Genomic DNA, 23,508 nt, shown 5'->3' with positions numbered 1-23,508 from the left:
TAAATTACCACCAGTTTTCCTGGTTCTCCAGCTAACAGATGGCAGATCATGGGACTTCTCAGCCTCCATAATCGCATGAGCAGATTCCTCATAATAAATCTCATTTTATATCAGTATAAATATATTGATATAAATATAAATATAATATACTGGTTCTGGTTCCCTGGAGAACGCTAATACAAACAAGTCTTTAGGATTTTGATATAGATTTCCTAAATGGGATATAAAAGAATTAACAATAAAGAAAAAGATTGATACACTGAACTATATTGAAATGAGGAAACTCGGTTCATTAAAACTCCACTAAAGGGCGCCTGGGTGGCTCAGTTGGTTAAGCGACTGCCTTCGGCTCAAGTCATGATCCTGGAGTCCCGGGATCGAGTCCCCCATCAGGCTCCCTGCTCAGCAGGGAGTCTGCTTCTCCCTCTGACCCTCCTCCCTCTCATGCTCTCTGTCTCTCATTCTCTCTCTCGCAAATAAATAAAATCTTAAAAAAAAAAAATTTAAAACTCCACTAAAGAGAGTAAAAAAGCAAGCTACTGAGTAGAAGATATTTGCAACATGTATAACCAACAAAGGACTCATGCTCAGAATAGAAAGAATAGATCAACAAGAAAACCAGAAAACCCAGTAGAAAAATTTGAAAAGGCATTCTACTGAACGGACAATAAACATGAAGTCTCATATACTGCTGGTGTGTTAAACTGGTACAACCACTTGGGAAAAGTGTTTGGCGGCATCCACAAAGTGGATATTTTTTCTATGATTCGGCAACTTCATTCCTAAGTATACACTCAGTGATTTATAATAACCCCAAACTGGAAACAACCCGCTGTTGACTGAATCCTGCAGACTGGACAACGCGTGATGGATTCATACAAAGTAGTCTTCCAGCAATGAGAACAATGGACATGGCTAGATGCAGCAACAAAGATGAATTCTCACAAACATAATGCTGAAAGAAAAAAATCAGACACGAAAGAGAGTATATGGAATGATTCCATTCATACGAATTTCAAGGCTAGGCAAAACGAATCTCTAGTGTTAGAAGTTATGATGGTGGATTCCTTTTGGGAGGAGAGGGGGGCATGAGGGAAGCCCCCAGGTGCTGAAATGTTAATTTCTTGATTTGGGTAATACTTCTGTCAGTGTGTTCATTTCTACTATTCCTTTGAACTAGATGTGTAGGATTTGTGCACTTTTCTCTATGCATGGCATAGTTCAAAAATAAGCTTTACAGGTGAGTTTATTGTGAAAATCTGTTTTCCAGCATGTGCATTATGGAAGAAAACAGTGGAATGGAGTCCCCTCCACGCTGAGACACGGATGAGTGTGCCTGTGCGTGCACGCTGATGTGTCTGCACAGTCTCCCCACTGTTGCTGGCTCCCACACTTTTCTCACTCTGATCCCTTCTGGCCTCAGAAAGCCAGCAGGAGGGGCGCCTGGGTGGCTCAGTGGGCTAAGCGCCTGACTCTTGGTTTCGGCTCAGGTCATGATCTCAGGTCTTAGGATACAGCCCCGCGTCCAGCTCTGTGCTCAGGGCGGGATCTGCTTGAGACTCCCTTGCTCCCAGTTCATCTGCTCTCTCTCTCTCTCTCTCAAACAAACAAATGAATAAATAAAATCTTAAAAAAAAAAGAAAAAGAAAAAGAAAGCAAGCCAGCAGGAGCAGTGGAGCTTGTGATTTCTGTGCTGAGCACCCCGGCCCAGCAGCATGGGAAACCTCTGCTCGGGCAGTTCAGTGCTCCGAAACCCAACTTCAGGCCCCTCCGTCCCCCATTCTCTCAGTAGGCGGAGAAAGGATGCTGACTCCCCCGGGGTGATTATGGGTTTCTCCCGGCCCTGGCCACCTGTGGCTTGCACTGCATCTGTGGGAGACTAGGTGACGGTAACCCAAAGGTAATGTAAGCAACCCAGGAGGCAGGCACGCTGACCCAGGCCTTGCTGCCCTCCCTGCCCCCAGCACCCCATGTAGCTGAGCCAGGCCCTGCCTCCGCCATGTATCATGTGGCCGAGAGTGTATCCCACGGAGAAGGCTGCTGGCTCCACCTCCTGTGTTGAGCTTGACCTTGGGCAGGGCACCCCTCAGGGAATGGGTTTCCCTCTCTATAAAATGGGAGTGTTCATCCTGCCTTCCCGTTCTGTAGGGAAAGCTGAAGTCAAATGCGCCCTGCATTTTTGGCATCCAAGGTATGGAGGCTGTGTGGCGGGAGGTGGCGGGGGGGGGCAGGGAGCCACCCACCACCTCTCTGCGTGGTGTGGAAGGGGGAGGAGCGTACCCCCCACCGATCGCCATCTCAACTGCAGCAGCTTGAGCAGGAGGGGCCAGGTGTCCCACACCGAGGGCCATCATGGGAGCGGGGAGCTCACACCTGCGCCACGCGGCCCGCTCCCATGAGGTCACTCCTAGCACCTCTCTCTGGTTGCAATGCCTCCACCTTCCCTCCTCTCCCTGGATTTCCAGCTCCCCTTTCTCCTAACCAAGGGCTGCACCAGGAACAAGAAAGGCTTTCTTCAGTCGGACCGGCAGGGTCCGTGGGAGGTCTGGGGGCTCTCAGGTAACGTCACGGCTTCGCCTGAGGACCTGGCATCAGGGCCGAGGTGCGGACACAGTGTCACTTCCAAAGCACTGGGAAGTGTTGGTGTTGGTTTGAAGTTGTCAGGGCTGCTGGGAAATACCTCCTCTGCTTATTTTAGGTGAAGGAAGAGACCAAGAACCAAGCAGAGGGGAAACGAGTTATCGGCGCTTTATCCAGGAGCCCCTTTTCTCTCGCCTGCTCCAGTGTGGCAGCCGGGCCTCTCGGACCTCCTGCCCCAGGAGCATAAATTGCCTTCCAGCTGGGCTGCAGCCTCTCCCACCCACCACTGCGTGGGGGCTGAGCCGCACTTCCAGTGGGCTGCTCCCAGCTAGTGAGTGAGACTCCCCCAACAGGTGACTTTAGCTCGATGAGTAGGCCTGACTGCAGCCTGAGACTCTCCCGAGGCAGTCCTTCTCCCCGCTCCTCCGCAGGGGCCGGACTGTCTCTCCTGCCCTCTTCTCTTTCAGGCTGGCCCGGCATCTGCCCTGTCCGCAGACCTGAACTGACACCAGGAGTGCTGTGGTGGGTATGAGAGTTTGGGGCCTGCTCGCTCATTACCTGGCAGGCAAGGGAGCTGCGCTTCTGAGTGCTATGTGGGGCATGGAGAGTCCCTGGCACAAAGGGGTGGCCCGATTGCTCACAGATTCGCTGATGGCGACCTGGGAAAAAGCTTTGGCTTGACTTGGTGTCGATTTGAGCACGTGAAAGCCTGGGAGGTGTGGTGTCCACCAGGACTGTGAGGCTGCCTGGTTACTGTGAGGTGTGCCAATGCTCAGCAGAGGGACAGTGACAGATGGAGTGCCCCCCACGACCAGTTAAAGGTGAAGTGGGACAGCCACAGGGGCCTCCTTGGCAGCTTGCAGAAAGGTGGCCCCCTCTTCCCTCAGGAGGCTAGCAATGCTCCCCTGTCCCCAGGAGTGTCCCCTACCTCCTTTCCGGGCTGCCAGGCCCCTGACTAGGGCTAAGTGCCAGTATGATAGTCCTGCTGGGGGTGTGCTGGGCCTGATAAGGGAGGACAGAGATTATATAAAAAGAGTGAAACTTAGCCAGCAGGATTTGAGGGGTGTAATCAAAGGGGCCAGGAGATAAGAAGAGATGAGCAAGAATTCATGGACTTGGGATATTTCACAGGATGTGCAATTTAGCACCCTGGCAAAGACCTGAGAGGGCAGGGCATACTTGCTCCTGGGTGGTCCTTAGAGGCCCAGAGACAGTGATAGCTGAGGCTGAGGGAAGTAGAAAGACATAAGCTGCCCTGGCAGACAGCAGAGGAAGGAATAAAGAGGCCGAGGGAAGGGGCCATGCTGGAATGGATTACTGAGTTCGGAAGACCCAGCAGAGGCCTATGTCCTGTGGGAGCGCCTGTGGGACACTCCTTCACAGGGTCATCAGCCATGCACGAGTGAGAGGGATACCAAACCATTAAGGAGTCTGTTGGTACCATTCCCCTGTGGGCCAGAGAGGCAGTCACAGAGTTGGGTTCACTAACACTCACGGGGATGATGGTGCCTGGGGTCCTAGAGGCCGGGGTAACGTGAACGACCTGCACCAGCTACTGCCAGGATTCTTCAGAATCCAAGTGCACAGGGCCCAGCAGACAAGAGAAGCAGTCACCATGGGGGGCACCATGGGGGGGAAGGGAGGGACAATCCACCTGGATCAGAGGACGGGCAGGCAGGGAGGTGTGTGGAACTCAGGGGAACTTCCTGGTGCTCCCCTGCCCCACTGTGAACAGACATACAGACATGTACCAACCCTGGCTTGTGAGGGATACGACAGCCAAGGGCTCAGAAACCTCACGATGCAGGTTTGGGTCACACCACCAGCTAAGCTGCCAAGACCTGCTGAGGCGCTGGCTGAGAAGAATTTGGGAGGGACAGTGGGGGAGAGGGAGGGGAGGACCAGCAGCGACCCCAAGTTCTACTCAGGTGGTGGAGGCAGGAGCCTGTCACATTAATTTCTCCTTTCGAAGCTCCTCCTTGGGAAGAGAGGCCCACAGGAGCCACAGAGGAGCTGTTCCCCGCAGTGGAGTGCAGAGGCAGATCTGTGCGGTGCAAGGGGTGAGCTGGGGCTGCACGAGAGGGCCCGGGTCACACTGAGCACAGCAGGGCTCTCGAGGCAGGACGGCTCCCATGGGGTGTGAGACTCCTCCAACAAGCAAGGCTGCTTCGGACAGGCCACTCTACTGGCCTGGCCTAAGCTTTCTTGGAACCATGCTGCAGGCTGAGCCTCTGCTCTGGCCCTCCTTTCCTCGCCCCCTCCTTCACAGGGGCAGGCTGGTGCCATGGTCTGCAGCCTGTGCCTGCTCCTGTTTTCGCTCTTCATCCCCCTGTATGTCTCTCGCATCTAATCTTGTCTGGGAGGCTACTTGTCAGGGGACCTGAGCTCACCTGGCACGTCCTCCAAGATGAAAACAAGAGAACAGAAAGAACGCCGATGTGACGCTAAGCTCTTCCCCCCGGGTCTGTTCTGACTGTGCCGAGAGGGTCCTGAGACCAAACCAAGGATGCTGAGCAGGCCAGTCCCCCTGGGCAGGCCAGCATGTTGGGAAGCCCCCAGATCCAGAAAGCGCTATGTGCTCAGGGGCTGGGGGAGAGAATCCAGGTTGGGTTGGCAGGGTCCTGGGGCCCAGCCTCAGCCCTGACTGTTTCCAGAAAGGCCAGTGACCTGAGTGATGAGGTGCCCACGGGCTGTGGAGAGCAGAAGACGTGAGGACCAGCCCTGCCCTCTCCTCTGGAAGGCTGCAGTGTTGCTGTTCTTCCACACGGGTTTATGAAGGTGGGAAGGCACTTCAGTGGAGGAAAATCAATCCCACAGAAAAGTTTTCTCAGACACCTCTAGATGTTGGCTATTTGATATGGGTTTCAAGGTGCCAACATGAGTCACCAAGCCAGTCAGGAAAACACAAAAGATTTGGTTTCATCAGTTCAGCAAACTAACCTGTCCCAGGAATGAGATGCAGGTGGGGGGCTGGCTGTGGCGTCCAGGTGGTCTCCGGACCAGGGCGAGGCACAGCTGCCCGCAGGACAGGGCCCTGCAGAGCTACAGACTGGGTGTGCCAGGGCCCGGGGCACAAGCCACCCAGGCGGGTACAAGGGTGAGCACCGTGCCCAGTAACTGTTCACTCACACAGCCACATTACACATCACTTCATGCCATTCTCCCCCGAGCCGGAGATGTACGGTCATCTTCATATTCCTAACAGAGAGGCTGCATCCCAGAGAGGACAATGACCAGCCCCGGAGCAGACTGGCTAAACTCAGATTTGTGATGATAGGTCAGGAGCCCATCCTATCACACCAGCTGTCTGCTCCCCCAGGGGTCCGCAAGGATTGGAAATCCCAGAATTTTCCACACAGAGAGCTTCTAGGGCAGATCTGCCAAGGAGAGGCTAGAACCAGAACCACCCTCCTCAAGATTTAAGTTGCGGAGAGAAAGGCAGGTGGTGTGAAAGCACAGCACGGACTTTGGAATCGGCTCGCACTGGGGTACAATCCAGGCTCTGCTCTTGACCATGGTGTGACCTTGGGCAGGTTAACCACTCTCTTTAAAAAAAAAAAAATCTGTAGAATTATGAATATAAGATCTGTCTTGAGCAGTTGTGGAGCTAGAAATAACCCAGGTAAGCCCATAGCCCCATGCTGGTGATTTGTGGGCATTCGGGAGCTGGTAGCTCCTATCACCATTACGCTGCATGGATCAGAAACTTGAGAGGTCACGAACAAAGTGCCTGGCATATTTAATGCTCGTCATAATTGTTACTGTGCCTCACCATCAGGCAAAAAACAGTAGGCAGTTGATGTACATAACTATAATCACTATTATATTTACAGAGTTAAATCAAATTTTTACAGTTTTTCTTCTACATGTTAGTTCTTCAGAATTCATAAACTATCCAAGGAGACCATTTTCCCTGATGTCAGGAGCAATTAATCCTCATCATAATCCTACAACAAATAAAAAGTAAAGGCTGGAAAGAGATCTGACTCCCAGGAGCCAGGTTCCCTCTCTAAAGTTACATCCCCCACCCACTCCCTTCCTCAAGTATTGTGTGCCAGGTCCTGGGCTAGGCACCAGGGACACTGAAGTGAACAAACAAGGCCCTGACCGTCCAAGGGCCCAGCCCATTGGGGTAGCAGCAGGTGAACCAATGTCTGAACTTCAGCTGAACGCTGAAGAACCAGACAGGTGAGGCACAGGACCACAGAGAAGGGACACCGGCTTCAGCCTTTAGTGACGGTTGTGAGGGGCTGGGATGGCTTCCTGGAAGAAGTTTGTTAGGGGCTGGAATGGTTTCCTGGAAGAAATAATACTTAGCTAAGAGTGGAAGGACAGGTAGGGGCTACCCAGATGGGTGGGGAAAGGGCCGTGGGAAAAGAGTGGGGTTCTAGAAACAAGGAACAGCCTGGTCACACAGAGACACATCGCACATGAGAGACTCGAGATGGTCTGGGAGGAGTGGGATATAGGGGATGCTGCAGTAGGTGGGGGCCCAGCCCCTTCCACTAGCCCAGGGCCTCGGAGGGCCACCTGACTGTTCTTTCAGCTCTGTAGCCTCAGTGCTCAGTACTATGCTGGTCCCTAGCAGAAACTCTCAGAACGCTTGATGAATGAGTGAGTACTCAGATTCGCATTTTAAAAAGTTCATCCAGGGCGCCTGGGTGGCTCAGATGGTTAAGCATCTGCCTTCGGCTCAGGTCATGGTCCCAGGGTCCTAGGATCAAGCCCCACATCGGGCTCCCTGCTCGGCGGGGAGTCTGCTTCTCCCCCTCCCTCTGCTTCTCCCACTACTCATGCTCTCTCTGTATCTCTGTGTCTTAAATGAATAAATAAACAAAATCTTAAAAAAGAAAAAAGTTCATCCAGACTTCTGGTTCTGACAAGATGGTAGACTGAACTGATGTGGACCTCTTTCCCAAACAGAAACACTGAGAAATGATGGATAAAATATATGAGAAGAACCATTTCAATATGAAACTGAGCATGACAGAATAATAGGAAAATTCTCAGTTACCTGAAATAAAGAGGAAACTAAGTCAAAGCCAGAATCTTTATCATGGCAAGTGGAGCTGGGATTATCAAACTCTGACACAGTTACAGGTGCTGGGATTTTAATGCCCACAGGAGGAAGACCTGGCCAGGGAAATGGATCCGAGAGTCAGGAATCCAGGAAGGGCTGTTGGTCTTTAAACAGGGACTGAAAGACCTTTCTCACAGCCCAGAGGAGAGTCTGTATGTGGTGTGGGGGCACAAGTTTCTCTTCTGCAGAAAGGGGATCCCAAGCCCACACGGCATGGGGGGGGTATAGGGGCTGAATACGCGCTACCTGGCTTCTGGGAATCCTGAGCCAAGAGGTTCACACCAAACTAGCCAGGCCTCTGGAACTCCTGGGGTCCTGGCAGAGCAAATGTCAAAGCGACGAGCACACACATCCTCAACCCACAGCTCCCACGGTGAAACCAATCCTGACTTAAGATGGCCTCCTGACAAAAAAAGAACGAACCACATGAGGAAGTGAACCACCATGACGGCAAGGCAACGGACCCAACACATGGGAGAGCTGGTACCCTTAAAACTAGAAATAATTGAACACTTCGAAAGATGCTACACGTGTAATCAAACTAAACGAAGCCATAAAAGGAATAGAAATCATAATAAAAACAAGGACACTAAAAACCAAAAACTAAAAATTAACAGGCTGATTTTAAAAAGCTCCAAACAGAACTTTTAAAACTCAAAAATAAAGCCCAAACCCTCACAGTCGGAAGGAGTATTAAACAGCCGATTATGAACAGCTACAAGAAGATTAGTAAACTCACAGATGTTTTTGAGGAAGTGCTGGAATACCTCACTGGCAGAAAAGGACATGGAGAAAAAGTAAAGAAAGACAGAATAACATGGCAGGTTTCTAACAGGAGTTCTAGGAAAGATTGGAGAGAATCCGAGACAGCAGAGAAGAATTTCCAAATGGAAGAACGACACTGAGTCCCCAGCAACATAATAAAGATGAACCTACTCTTAGACTGACTGCAGTAAAATTGCAGAATGCCAAAGTCAAAAATCAGGTCTCAAAAGCAACCAGAGTGAAAAGCCATGCAAAGCTCCCTCAGGCGGCAGAGGGGACAGGCTGGAGGTCAAAGAGCCAGAGGCAGGGAGAAGCATTCCAAGTAACTCCCTGTCCCGGGTAGTGGGAAGAAGGTTGTGGGGATGGAGACAAGGAAACAATCTGGACAAAGTTCTCCATCCGTGAGGGGTACAACGGTCCACACAGTTGCTCTGAAGTCAGAAGCAGCTACTTTCCTCATCCTCGTTCCCACAGCCCTCGACTCTCCCCACTGAGAAGCGTGAGTCCCCCAGGGGGGCTGCGGTGAGGTCTGCTCTTTACACAAACTCCTCGAGGTCCTGGAGCAGGTGTAAGTCATCTGTTGTGCCCCAGTGCCTAGCACAACACGTGGTATGGGGCGGGGGCCTACTGAATGCGTAACTGACTTCTCATGAATCACTTATTTGCTCTTTGTGGCCTATTCCTTGCCCTGTGAAGAGATCTCCAAACCTCAGTTTGAGAAATGACTCTCAGTCAGCCCCGGATTCACTGGATTGCATATTAAAGGCAGTTGCAACAGAAAAAAAGAAGGTCCATGGTGGAGACTGGTAGCACCTGTCAGCGCTGCGGGAGAGGCCTCCCATCTCTTAGGTGCAGACGTGACCAGCTTTTGGGAGGCTGAAGGCATAACTTGAGTGGAGAGCTTTACTAATCTAGCTTGAGACACAAGACACAAGACATAAGAAGAGGGCAGCTTCTTTCTTCTAATGACCTTGGAGCTTTAAGAATGTTTACCTGAGAACTGTACCCTGCAGGCTAGAAGAGGCAGGGTCCAAGTCTGGCCAGATATCAGATATGGGCAAGTCCCAGGGCCTGTCCTCCCTGGAGCCCAGGGGCAAGTATGAGCCCCTTTATGCAGATGGAGAACAGGATGACACGGAGCCAAAAATTGAGGTTATCAGGATGTTTCCAGGGAAGGAAGCTGAGAAGAGAGTCCAGGGAAAATAAAAGCAGAGTGCCTATTTTCAGGGCCACTCCATTTGAAGGGAAAGACCACTGGGGAGAACTGTCCCAACAGTCTCAGTACTTATTCACACTTTCTTCACTGACAGACTGAATTTGGCAGAGCTAAATATTAAAATGACTATGAATTATACTGTGGGAAATGCCCAGGTAAAAGTAGTAGTTTCAATAATCAATTGTATCAAACTAATCTTCAGATATCAAGCTAATTTCTTTCATATGGGGAACCTTCTCGCTCTGGTGCTCTCGCATTCATGTTACTTGGCTGAGGCAACATAGACTCCTTAGGGCCTGGGGCAAAACAGCCGCATTTCCCGAACACCACTCTTACACCAATACTGGGGAAATGACCCTGAAAGTGGACAGAGGAACACACACAGGGCAGAGCCCAGGGGAGAGCAGAAAGTCACAGTCAAGGTCATGGGATTCTCCACGCTTCACTTCGCAATTCACACATGGGCAGAGGAGGCTGCCTTTAGACAGAGGGCATCTCGCACAGCCGAGGGCTGCCGAAGGCATGTGCACCAGCCTCTTCCCTACTCATGCTCCATTAGGTGCAGCCACAGCTCATGGATGCAGCCTTGCCGGCACTGGGAAAACAGGATGGAAGTCATGAGGTAGTTTTTCTGTTTGGGAAGGAGAGGCAATGCGTACTTACTGTGGGCACTTTATGTGCTAGGCTGTGATCATGTCTTTTAACATGTCATTCCAATCCCCAGGACCATCACTCCCCCAGTTATGGCAGAAGGTCTCATTAGTCCCACAGTTCTTAACAGATGAAGAAACCTGAGGCTCAGAGGTTAAGGAATTTGTCCACAAATTGATAATGAACCCCAACACTGCCTCTCGCAGGACAAGCAGAGAGGGGTCACTGACACGTTTGATTGCCACAGTTTCCCAGATCATGGCTCCTATTCAGTTTCCTATACAAATGCTTTTATCTGCATGTCTCTGGGGGCCAAAGCTTATCCATATTCACAACCCCTAACTTCTCCTCTTACATTGCTTATTCTGATAACATGCTAGGAGTTGGGGATCAGGCCAAGAAACAGAGCTAGGCTATTTTCTCCTCTCTGCTCCAAAGATTACCTAAGTTGTTGTCACTGCACCTCTGAACTGCTAAGACATGAACCCAAAGGAAGGCAGGCCAGTGTCGCCCTCCCACCGAAGGAGAAGGCTGCCAACCTCTTTCCCAAAGAGCAGGGAGTCGGGCCAGAACTGGAGTCTGTCAACACCCCTGGGCTGCAGGCTCTGCTTCTGCGGCCACAGTCTACGTGTGTGGGGCTGCCATCCACTGCCAGCCAGCAGGCACCGACCCAGGGAGCGCAGGGTGGCACGGACAGGCGGCTTACGGCTGACGTCTCTCTGACTCCCTAGCAATGCGTGCACCTGCCCCCAAGGGACTCACTCAGTGGTCCCCACCAGTCCCCGGACCCGAAAAGTGCAGCCCTACTTCTCTGCTGAATTCGGCATCATGAGACGCCGCGATGGTGTCTCTGACCCAACAGCCTAGAAACCCTGCAACTTCCAGAAACAGTGCCGTCCAAGAGGACAAACGGTGGTGTTAAGGGCGCTTGGTCAATCTTTCCTAAATGATTACTTCGGTAGAACTGAGGGTACATGACAGCTTACTACGGCATCCTCTAAAGATAAATGACAAAAAAGCCTAAGGCCTTGAAAGTGATATGAATGGAGATTTTGGTCAGGAAGGCACCTGGTAACCCATCTCCCCCCCCCCCCCCCCCAAGAGGGAGTTCTACAGGAAGACCCAAGTTTCTCTTCTGGAATGTCCAAGACAGTCCCACTGGCATGTGCTTATTGGATTCCTTCCGGTGGGTACCATTAAATAGCTCGCATATTTAAACAATTAGTCCTCAAGTCCAGGTTGGGACTGTCCCTGTCACTGACTGGGGTTTCTGAAATAGCGACGCGGGACCACAACTGTCGTTCATCTACTCTCTTCTCAGAGCGAATGTGATCATGGTGACAAGAGTCACTCCTCACCCGGCTGTGGCCAGTGACCTGGAGCAAGTTCCGTCCACTCCCTAGACTTCAGCTTCTGCAAATACACGCGTGGTAACAATGGAGAAGACTCTTCAGGGTGCTACGTGGATGACACAGGACAACAAGGGTGACGTCCCCAGGGGTGTGCAGACGCCCAGCGGGGGCGCACTGGCAGCTACCATCATCATCACTGTCACTGTCATCAGCGGGCACGCGCTGTGTCACAGACAGAACCACACAGGGGGGCAGTCTGTGGTGAAGGCAAAAGCTGCTGTACCAGCCTGCCAGGTGCCGCCTTCCTAATAATAAGATCACCAACCTGAATCCCTGTAAGTACCCAGAAGTCCCCCGATTATAAAATTCACAAGGTAGACTAACACAACAAAACCCATTCAGAGAAGGGCAGTCAGACAGGACAGTACGAGCCAGAGTCACACACAGTGAACCAAATTAGCAAGTGTGGTATTGGAGACGGGCGGCGGCGGCAGCGGGGGCGGCGGGGGGGGGTCCCCTAGAGGAAAACCGAAGTCTGGAAAGGAAGGTTTGCTTCTGAACAGACGTCTCATACCTCCCATACAAGCACTTCAAGTCCTATATTTAGGAGCCAAAGAGATTTTATAGGAGAAACAGTTTTGTGTCAGCTATTTCCCAGTGGAGCCCCCCAAAGTGTGATTCCCTTCCTGACAAGCCTTTGTCAGCGAAGCCCGCTGTGAGAGAGCCCACAGGTGCACCCCTTGCCGCGGGACGGGCGAGGGGACGCTCTTTCCCACCGAGTGGCTTACTTGTTGCTGTCGCGGTGCTCGTAGATGTGACATCCTTGAGGCCGTCCAGTCTCGTGATCCAGAGTGAAAGCAAGTTTTAGCTGCAGAAAGAGAGAAGAGAGAAAGAATGAAGTCTAGGCAGCATGTGCTATTCATCCTGGCCGCTGAAATGAGGAAAAAGTCAAGCAAAATGCCATTCCCTCCAGCTGACATGTTGCGGAGAGCCCAGGCCTGCCACCTCGGGGAAGAGCCACGTCTTACAGGGACTCTGTCATCGGTGGGGATCACTAGGGGACTCTACTTACTCATTCAGCATGTAACCAATGATTAGGCACTTACTTTGTGCCAGACACTGGGCTAGCTGGTGGGGAAAGAACAGCGTAGAGAGGCAGAGAGGGGCCTTCTTCATGGATCTTACCGTCTGGTCGAAAAGACAGGTATCAATCATGTACCCACATGGATGAGTGAATGAATGAATATCAAACCTCCAATTAAAATAGGTTCTCTGAAGCAGGAAAAAGACTCCTGCATTTCTACAGCAGTAAATAACCTGATCCAGACTGGCAATGAGGGAAGCAGGAGGGGAGGACGGGGAGAGGGGAAGGTTCTCCTTGGCAGAGAGCACAGCATGTACAGAGGCCCTGAGGCAGGAGTCTGGGAACTGAAGGATGGCAGCTACAGGGGACACGGCGGGCAGTGATGCTGGAGAGGGAGGCCGGGGCAGAACACGCAGAACCTGGCTGGCCACGTTAGAATTTTTGACCTTTACCTTCACAGCAAAGGAAAGCCTTTGCTAAGGAAAGGGTGGGTGACATGATCAAAGTTATGTTTTAGCAAGACCCCGCTGGCTACTGTGTAGAGAACAGGCTATAGGGGTGACAGCAGAAGCAGGAGTCATGCAGGAGGCTACCTAGCAGCACAGGTGAGTGGGGCTGGGGGCTGGGGGGGGGGGAGGGAGGGGCGTGCAGGGTGGCGAGAGGGAGAGAAATGGACACTTTTAAGACCTACCTTAGAAATACCATATGATCTCACTCAGATGTGGAATTTAAGAAACAAAGCAGATGAACATAGGGGGGTAATAAAAGAGAGAGGCAAACTATAAAACAGACCCTTAACTATAGAGAACAAAGTGAGCATTGCCAGAGGGGAGGTGGATGGGGGATGGGCTAAGTGGGTGATGAGGATTAAAGAGGGCACTTGTGATGAGTACTGGGTGTTATACGTAAGTGATGGATCACAAATTCTACTCCTGAAACTAATATTACACTATCTGTTAACTAGAATTTTATTTTTTTAAAAGATTTTTTATTTTTTTGAGAGAGAGAGTGCTGGGGGCGGGGAGGGGCAGAGGGAGAGGGAGAGAGAGTCCCAAGAGGACTCCACACTGAGCATGGAGCTCGATCTCACGACTCTGAGATCACGACCTGAGCCGAAAACAAGAGTTGGACACCCAACTGACAGTGCCACCCGGGCGCCCCTAACTAACTAGAATTTTAAATAAAAACTTGAAAAAAAAAAGTTTTAGAAGCAAAGTTGACAGGATATGCTGATGTTAGGGAGTGGTGAGATTGGAAAAGAAGAAATCCAAGACGGTTCAAGTTTTTGATCTGAACAATCGGGTAGGTTCCATTGCTGAGTGGGAAGACTGAATCTGGGGGTAGCCAGAAAGCCAAAAGTTTGGACATGTTAACTTTGAGGCACTCAGTAGCTTTCTCTGATTAGGGATGATCAGGAACAAGAATCTGGTAATGAGGTCTTGGGTTTCTTTCTGGATTCCGGAGGGGAGAGCTCAGGTGGGTGCAGAACTCCTCCTGTGTCGCCGGGAAGCCAGAACTCAGGGAAGTCGTGCGTGTCCTGCTAGACCTGAGGTGGTTATGGCAGCTTTAACATTTCTAAACCTAGAGCCAATTATTAGATTTACAAATTCACCAGGTTTTTAAATGGCCAGGGAAATTTTAACTAAAATTAACTGCACATTAGGAGGATACATTATTGTAACTTTTTTTTTTTTAAACTGCAAGGCTGTTAACACAGATCTGCATCATTAGAGGCTGGATGATTTTTCTCTTCCTGAGAGGGAAAAGAGCTCGTAGGAATGGCTTGTCCTCTTACTGACCCAGATGAAAATACAAAAACAGAAACAAGCCCTTCTTCACCATCATGAAGCCAGGAACTTCAAGTCAAAGGCATGTTTTCCCTACAGAACCCTGCTTGGACCTTCCCAGCCCTCTTCAGCAAAACAGAAAATAATTGTTTTAAGAATCTCTTAACTATACCATTTTCTCTTTACCTCTCTCTTTGTGGCTGAGGCCAGGCCTATATTCATTTCAAAGACTGCTCTGCTTAGAAATTTTCAAATCCTTTGGCTCAGTGATTCATGAATTTATGGCTTAGAAAAATTATCATAAATGGAAAAGTTTTTTTGTGAAACTGTTCACTTCAGTATCGTTGATTGGAAAGACTCTAAAAGACCAGCAATAGCAGAGTGGTTAGGTAAACTACACCACAGTCACATGCAGAACAGCAGCCATTAAACTGTTTATGAAGGATTTTGGGGCGCCTGAGTGGCTCAGTCGGGTAATCGACTGCCTTCGGCTCAGGTCATGATCCTGGAGTCCCCAGATCGAATCCCGCATCTGGCTCCCTGCTCAGCAGGGAGTCTGCTTCTCCCTCTCACCCTCCCCTGTCTCATGCTCTCTCTCTCTCTCAAATAAATAAATAAAATCTTAAAAAAACCCCAAAACTGTTTATGAAGGATTTTGATTAATCTGGGAAAATATTTGGGTTAGCTGGAAAAAAGCTGGATGCATACCTGATTATAGCCCAAGAAAACTATGTAAAACAGAACAGAACAAAGACTGCATAGAAGAAAGACTGGAAGGAACGATGGCAACAGTGTCCCTTTCCTTTCTTTGCGTTTTCCAAATCCTTTATGATAAATATGAGGAGCTACAAGCCACAGTCCTTAGTCATGAAAGAATTAGGGGAAATTTCATTCTTGAGGTCAAGAAACTGTGTAAATACCAATTCAACACTTAGGTGAGTGAGTAGAAGCAGTGATGGGGGTGGGGGGAGGGAATGGGACAGAAGAGCACTCATATTTACTGAATGGAAAACTCATATTTATGGAATGCCTACCAAGTAAAGGCTCTCCTTTACCCTGACCACAACCATTTGAATTAGGTATTATGATTTCCTTTTTACAGGGGAGGAACTTGAGGCTAAGAAAGGTTAAGTAATTTGTCCAAACCACAATTAGAATTTCAGCTAAAACCCATGCTCTTTCCACCTCACCAGAATTAGAGGACTCGGTGATGGTCTGGATGTGAAGCCCGCCAGGGAGGGAGGTGTCAAAAATAATGTTTAAGGTGCTCTGTCTTGGGCAGCAGGGCAGATGGTGCTGCTACTCATTGCGACAAGGAGGAACAGCGGGTTTGGAAGGAGAGCTTGAGTTTAGTTTGGGAGTGCTGATTTTAAGGTATCTGAGAGGCATCTTAGTGGAGATGAAGAGTAGGCAGCTTGTATAGACAATTCTGAATTTTATAGGCAAGACTGTTATCTGGAGGTGCAAAATTTGGAAGCCTCTGGATGGTAAGTAAGATGGTGACTAAAGCCACTGGTGTGGATGAGAACGCCCCCAAGAGAGTATGTAGAGTAAAAATGAGGTCTTTGATAGCATAGCTGGATTTCGGAGCAGTGCGACGGAGGCTAAGGGCAACGGAGTTTGGAGTTACGACGTTACAGGAGCCAAGAGGAGAACATAGCTCAAGGAGGGGACAGTCAGCAGCATTAAATCCTTCTAAGAGGTCAAGTAAGAGAGGAACAAGCATTCAAAACAAAGAGTCCACTGGATTTAGCAACAAGGAATCTCAGGAGGGTGGCAGGAGCAGAGATCAGGGTGTGATGGGTGAAAAACGAGTAAAAGGTAAGGAAGTGGGGATCATGAGTAATTTTAGCAAATTAGACGGTGGTGGGGGAAGAGTCAAGACGAATGGATCGGAACAGGACCAGACAGGAGGATGTCAGCTGAAAGGAAAGCGTATCCTAAGACAACAGGCCGTTTACATGCAGATATAAAAGAAGCACTACAGAGGGCGGGCTCGAAGACAAAGGAGAGATGGAGGTAACTAAGGAGTCAAGGTGGCTGAGATGACCAGAGGGACGGGAAACCAACACACAAGTGGATGACCCTTCCTGCACCGGAGAGTAGGGAAGGCTGGGCAGGGATGTGGATATATCTGTGGATCTGGCGGATTTGGGGGGGGGGGGGGGACAAGATGGGTGATGGTGGTGGTTTGGAATGTTCCAGTCTGATTTTTGTTCTTTTCTGAGAATTAGGAGGTCAAATAATCCACAAGGAATGGAGGGTTTGGTGAGGGAAGGAAAAGAGTTTGGAGGAAAGTGATGAAGGCTTGAAATTGTTTCTTTGGAGAACAGGAAAAACCGTTGACCAGGGAAGAGCATGAGGGTTGCCAGGGAGCATTAACAGTCCAGCTGAGGCCACAGGAACTGAAGTTACTGTAGCAACCATCTGCCCAGATGTTGATTTTTTTTTTTTTCTAGCAACTTAGACATTGGCATGAAGAAAGGTAGGTTGGTCCAAAGCTGAACATTTGCCAGGAAGGTCTGAGGGAAGAATAATGGAGCAAGGGAGTAGAGATATGATATTGGCAACAGATGGGCCAGGGACTCTAAGGGGCAACAGGCAAGAAATAAAAATGAAAGGGGCTGATTGGAAGAAAAAAGAAAGATCTGGGTGACAGATGTCTTGTTTGGAGCTAATATTTCTTGAGCATGTTTATCAGTCCTCAATCCTCTATTTAAAGAGCCCTATGAGGTTGGTTCCTATCCATCTGTTACACAGGAGTTTTAAGTATTTTTAGCCCAAATTAGCAAATCAGTCACAGAACTAAAGTGTGAGCCACGTTGCTAACCACTGGACAACACTGGCCTCCTGAGTGTCCATGAGGTCATGGAGAGGAACTGTGAGAGTCACTGCGTGAGGGAGGGGGAGGCACTGGAGACTGTGGTCAGAGAGTAAGTCCTGTCTGACCTTGGACATGGGGCAGTCAGTCTCAAGATATGAGCAGAAGTCAAGGAATGGAGAATTGGGAGGTTGGGGTGAAAAGGTCCTCCATGAGAGGTCTGAAATTCACCCAGGATGATAATACGATGTTTCCCAGACAAACTAATCCACAAAGTGTGTCACTACAGGGGTTCAGGGGTGTTGGTAGGTACCCACTACGTGCAAAGTTCAAGACAAGAATGAAGAAGTCCAAGCAGCCCATGCAGCAGACCTAGATGCATATCCAGTGTCCTTTTCTCCTTCCCAATGACACCCTACATTTATTCAGCTAGTTACCCGCCCACACAGGCCACGGAATCCAGGGGGAAGCAGATCCAGTTTCTGGGGCTGGGCCTGACAGTTCTAAGGCAACCTTGTACACCTCTCAGTAACTGATCAGGAACCCAAGCCAATCAGCGCCTGGCATTTCCTGGCCCCAGGAACTGGTTCAGGAAAGGACATGTGACCTAAACGGAGCCAGTGGGATATGAGGGGATGTTTGCTGAGTGCTTCTGGGCATGAGGGGCCAGCGCTGTTGCAACAGCTTGCTCTCAGCCTGAGAAGGAAGCCAACTCACAGAAGAAGCAGCCTTTAGAGAGCCGCAGAAGAGCAGAGCCAGAGCCTTGGTCGAGCCATACCCGGTCTCTGCCGGCCTTCCAGACCTCTACTGTTCTTCTGTAACTGCACATCATTTCTCCCAAGGACACAGACACATAATAGGTCTACCCACTTCTTGGTTCCACTCTCCACAATGCAGCTGAGTTATCTTTCTAAAACACAAGCCCGATGAAACTTCCTTCTTTAAGTATCTTCGATGGCTTCCTGCTGTCTATTTGCCACAGGTATGAGAATGAGTCAAACAGCCTGGGATCTCTGGGGGTTGGCTGCTCACATGAACAAAAATGGACTGTAACGGAGGGATGGTGAGGGGGGCGTGCACTGAGGAGAGGGTACCAACCAGGGAGGACCTCAGAGCAGGTGACAGGAGTCTTTTTCTTTCTTTCTTTTTTTTTTTTTAAGATTTTATTTTATTTATTTGACAGAAAGAGAGAACTTGAGAGAGGGAACACAAGCAGGGAGAGTGGGAGAGGGAGAAGCAGGCTTCCTGCCGAGCACACAGACCGATGCAGGGCTCAATCCTGGGACCCTGGGATCATGACCTGAGCTGAAGGGAGACGCTTAACGGCTGAGCCACCCAGGCACCCCAACAGGAGTGTTAAGGGAGAAACACAAGCCTGCCTGACAGGGAAGGGTGCCCCCACACCCCCTCTGCTCCTGCTGCAAAATCCATGCACTTGACCCACACTGCAGAGCTCACTATGTGAGCTTGGATCATGCCATGTACTTTCATACCTCTGGCCCTTCCTTATGCCGTGACTGCTTCTAGGAGGGCCCTTCCTGTCTACCCCAGCAAGACCCCACATATTCTTTGAGCTTCTCTCTGTGAAAGTCAGCCTTTCACTATTCCGTCCTTTGGTAACTGGAGGCAGGGCCTCTCTCCCCAGTGAGTCCAAGGGCTCAGGGTAGATACCCTTGGCACGCAGTGCCCTCAGCACTGTCCACAACAGATGCTCAGTGCATGTCGCTGAGCTGACCTGCCGACTAGAAAGTTGGAGCGTTTTACCTACTAACAACTGTCCACTCATCTATTACACAGGCAGAGTCTCCCCCCTGCAGGTTTCTGCGCTCCTCAGCACGCTCCAATTCTGGCTGGACACATCTGTAGTCACCCAATCTCATCCCTGAGTTTGTTTTGCTTCCTCTCACTTCAGGGAAGAAATTCCGCCTCACCCCTGTGCCCCTCAGTAACTGCCACCAGATGAGAAGCGATGGCTCAAATCCCCTTGGTGCCCAGGTGCTTCCATTTTGCCAGCGCCTTGGAAGATACCCACAGTCAGTCTTTCACTCAAGAATAGTTCCTGACTGTGTCCTGCGAGCCTGGCACAGCAAGGAAGCAGACAGGCCTACCGGCTACATCAGACCGCAGGGACCGACCCATGGAGTCGCTCGGTTTGGAACAACCATCACTATGACACTTGACGAGGTCCATCTTTCCCTTTTCCAGAGGCAGCTCCACTAGTCAATCTTTGCGCAGGGAGGACAGTTTCCAACTGCCCCCCATTCCTGGAATCGGGTGAGGGGAGAAGGAAGCCCAAGAGGCAGAAAGGAGGTCACTCTGTCAGCCTCCAGCAGTGTGGGAGACAAGGACCTGGGCTGGGTGCAAGAGGCCCTTCTTCAGTCCCTCGGGGCTCTGGGGGAGGGGGATGGCCAGGGAGCAGCAGGGCCATGTTTCTTGCAGGTGGCAAGAAAGCCACAAGAGTGACCGGTTCCGGACCACCTCCTCAGGTGGACCTAGGGGCAAGAGGGAGTGCCCCAAGCTAAGCAGCAGAAGGGTCCATGGAGTCACTGAAGGTAACTATTCAAGGAAATGTGACCTTATTTTGTGTGCCAATCCAGCAAAGCCAATAGGCCAGACTACATTCATGAGAATAACCGAAAAAGAGTAATGGAACAGGACAGGAAATGGGGGCTAAAGGTGGTGTGCCAGATGTTCCCCTTGGCCAATGAGCAAATCAGGCCTCAATCGGCTCAGGTGTACAGTTCCACACAGCCGTGTTCCTGGACAACATCACGCACAGGCCACTTGGCATTAAACCCCATCAGCTGAGGAAGACACCAGCTCAGAGCTTCTGGTGCTTTTGAGAAAACCTGGCATGACCTTCGGAAGGCAAGAAATACATGAAGACGTTTAGGAGTTGCCTATTTCATCCACGAGAGCTTTGAAATGACCTCCGGTGGGCAACAAGGCGTCTCTGACCATGGCCCAGACAGCCCTTGCAGGCTGGTTCGTGACCGAGGTGGGGACCTGGGCGCCAGGTTCTGAGTCCCTCTCGTGGGGGGTGTCAGGAGGGAGGTGGCTGGTCAAAGTAGAGCCTGGTTCTGTAGCCAGGATCGCTCTAGTTCAAGCCAACATGGGTTCTCCAGGAGGCCTGTGAGCCTCTTTCAATCTGCTAGCTATTAGAACCGAGGTTCAAACGCAGGTCAAGGAGCAGCCTGGGAAGCCTGCAGCTGCCGCATGGTCGGCTCTTGCCATCCCAGTCCACTGGTCTTGCGGGGTGTCCAACTCTTCCTTCAGCCCAAAGTGGCAAATCCCCTCACACTTCCCACATCTCAGTCATGGCACTTCCAACACACAGAAGTTACCTCTACCGGAGCCTTGGTTCTGTAATTGAAAAATCTTATTAGAAGGAAATCTTCACGTTCTCCGAGGTGATCTTAGTTTTTCTTCTTCAGTTTTTCTTGTTTGGTTTGGATCTCCCAAGCATTATTTCTTTTTTTCCATCTCCTCTTTGCTTTCTTTTATAAGACAAAGATGCTGTGGACTTGGCTTCCTCTTGGTTCACAACGATTCTATGGCAATGTATTAAGTTTCTTTCTCCTAAGTCCACTGAAGTCTTTTTGGACTTGGAGAGAGCTTTTTAAGAAAGAACTTGCTCATTCAGCAGGATTTTCCTCCCCACCCCAAGCTCTGGTTCTGACCTGGAAAAAATAAGAGTGAGAAAGAGCAAGAGGATCTTGCAGTCCTCCTGACGCTCAACTTCCCAAACCACAAAAAAGAACCTTGCTCCAGTAACGTAATCATGGAGATTTCTGGCACCTTGGTCTTTCAAGAAAAATACATCCATCTGCTGGCACAGGGACCCATCAAACTAAATCCTGTTCAGCATGGAGTTCCCGATTCATTAGTGTTGGAAAGTCTATGGCCAGGCTGGCCGCCCCACTGGATGACGCCTCCCTGCAGGGGCGTCTGTAAACCCCACAGCTGTGTTTTCACTTAAGGCCACTTCTCCTGACTCCACTGCACCTTGTTACAGAGGCTCATTCTATTCTCATTAAGGTTAAATATGACAGGACAAGGATTCTTCAATGCTGAGGTTTTACTTGCTCAGAAGAAAAACTGTCAGTCTCTAGAGCTATGGTCGACCCATAGGGAAGGCTGCTCTTGAGCAAGAAACCCATGCCTGTCGCTTCCTGCTAGGTTTGCTTCGGTGAACAAGCATTTCCCAGGAGAGGAAAGCCCTGGCTTCTCCTGCCTGCCTGTCATGCTGCCTCCTCTCCTGGGGCTTATGTCATGGCTCACCAGCAAGGCCGGGGAGTACAGCTCTGCCGGCCACTGCCCCACACCCCCTCTGCCTTTACTGCGGGGTGGGACCAGCATCTCCCTTAGCAGAACGGGATTCCCCTGTTCTCCTGATCAGGGCTTACCTGGTCACTGGGCCACATTTGTGCTCCTTAGATTTCTGAGCAATATGACAACAATGAGACTGCAAAGCGTGGTGAGCAAGGGTGCACGTGTCCCGTGCAGCCCATCTGCTCATCCCACTCACAACTGGAGCATTCTGGATGATTCTCATGGCCCTATCTCTCCCCCAAAGCAGGACTGCTGCTTTTCTGATACTGAAATCAGAAAATATGATGCCCTGTCGCAGGAACTATGCTCACTCTGACAGATGTCATTTTACTTCTGCCTCCTTTCTGCGGTTCTGGTTTTCCGTCTTTCTTTCTATTGAATCCATTTCACTGTTTATTTCCTTTGTTCTAAGTCTTCTCAGATCCTTTTGGGAAACAGAAGAGGGTATGTATAACTAAAATAAGGGTCGTCAAAATATAAGCCAAACATACACAAAAATATGAGATCCGGGCAGGTTCAAGTACAACCTGATTAAACAATGATCATGATGGCAGGCATTCAGTTCATGGAAGAAAGAAAACGGGACATTCTCATACAATCCTCAGAGCCAGTGATCAAGCTGGCTCTCTTCTTGAAAAAACAGGAGAGAACAGAATGATCTTCCAGGGAATTGGCCTCAGTTTCCAGGGACTTGAGGAGTCGGGGAGTTATATAACCCTAAGCTGGCAGCCAGCAGCTCTGGCCTCGTCTCTGTTCTCTCCCAGACTCTGGGGTGGTGGTGGGGTTCTACTGGCCTTAACTTTTCCACCTGTTAAATGGAGCTGAGTTCCTCTATGGTCATCCTTGTGGTTTGTTTATGGATGAATGTGAGATACTTTCTCGGTGCACTGGAATAAAGGACCCGTAATAATCCCCACCCTATCTGGGAGAAGAGAAGCTCTGAAGATTTCGGAAGGACCAGTGCTCACATCTTTGGACGGTTTAATGAGAGACAAGTGGCAGTGAAGAATTCTCCTGCCTATGGTTGTCTTAGGTAGCCAAGAGCAACTGTCAAAGTTCATGACTTGATTCCATATTAATTCTGCTTCCTTCCTCCCAAAGCTAAAAGTCTGGACACCATATTCTAGGGCAATATTCTAAGGTTGTTTCTGGTCCTGGGGCAGCCAATGTGCCATTCTCTCTGGCTTTGCCTGCAGCAGAGGGCTTAGCAGCAGCCCCTGGCAGAAGAATCATGGCCCACCACCACCTAGTCACAAAATGCCTGTTGGCTTGATAATGCTTACTGGATTGTTCAGAACAATCTGGAAGGGATACCTAGGAGGCCCATACCTGCGGGCACCTGAGGTTCCTATTCTCATCCAAGATAATCACTAGTCTCTTAGCCCTTTTATTTATAAACAACACATCTAATAGATACCATTCTAACTATGGTAAAAACCAAACACCTGGGTGTTGTGAAGTTTGAAAAAAGTACAGAAAGAAGTTTGCCCCTGAGATGAAATGCAAAGACCAAAAGTATGGACAGAGGTCGGTGGAGGGTGCTAGCAAGGGCCAGGATCCAGTCAGAAGGAAAATGGACAGACTTTCTGTTTGCCTTGCTAACTGAAAAGTCAGCTTTGGTAACAGAGAATCCTTGGATAATCTCACATAGTTGAAAATCATTTAAGAAACGACACATGATGTTAAATGTTACAAAAATAAGTTTCACAAGAATCTTAGGGGAACATTTTCATTAAGCAGACAGTTGTGTTCCCTCAGCCCTCGTATACTCTTGCTAGGGGCTGTGGGCTGGAGCTTGGCGGGGTTGGGGGGCATCAGAGGCTCTCACAGTCTGCATGGA

The 23,508-nt window shown here is 49.9% G+C and overlaps 1 protein-coding gene across 6 annotated transcripts in view; it reads right to left on the bottom strand.

The window, feature by feature from the left end:
• DIS3L2 (DIS3 like 3'-5' exoribonuclease 2) overlaps positions 1-23,508 on the bottom strand; it is a 353,809-nt gene that overhangs the window by 33,610 nt on the left and 296,691 nt on the right. For all 6 annotated transcript variants that reach the window (XR_010410345.1, XM_064587245.1, XM_064587247.1 and 3 more), the window contains one exon: positions 12,433-12,512. Coding sequence is in view for 5 of the 6 variants with exons in the window: in XM_064587245.1 (XP_064443315.1) it covers positions 12,433-12,512 (80 nt within the window). In the remaining variant the exon portion in view is untranslated. The remainder of the gene's footprint in view (positions 1-12,432; positions 12,513-23,508) is intronic.

Source organism: Mirounga angustirostris, unplaced genomic scaffold, assembly GCF_029215605.1.
Source record: "Mirounga angustirostris isolate CCGP_5_RB_7025 unplaced genomic scaffold, mMirAng1.0.hap1 SCAF_3, whole genome shotgun sequence".
Classification (NCBI taxonomy): domain Eukaryota; kingdom Metazoa; phylum Chordata; class Mammalia; order Carnivora; family Phocidae; genus Mirounga; species Mirounga angustirostris.
This window is presented reverse-complemented; position numbering and strand designations above follow the sequence as displayed.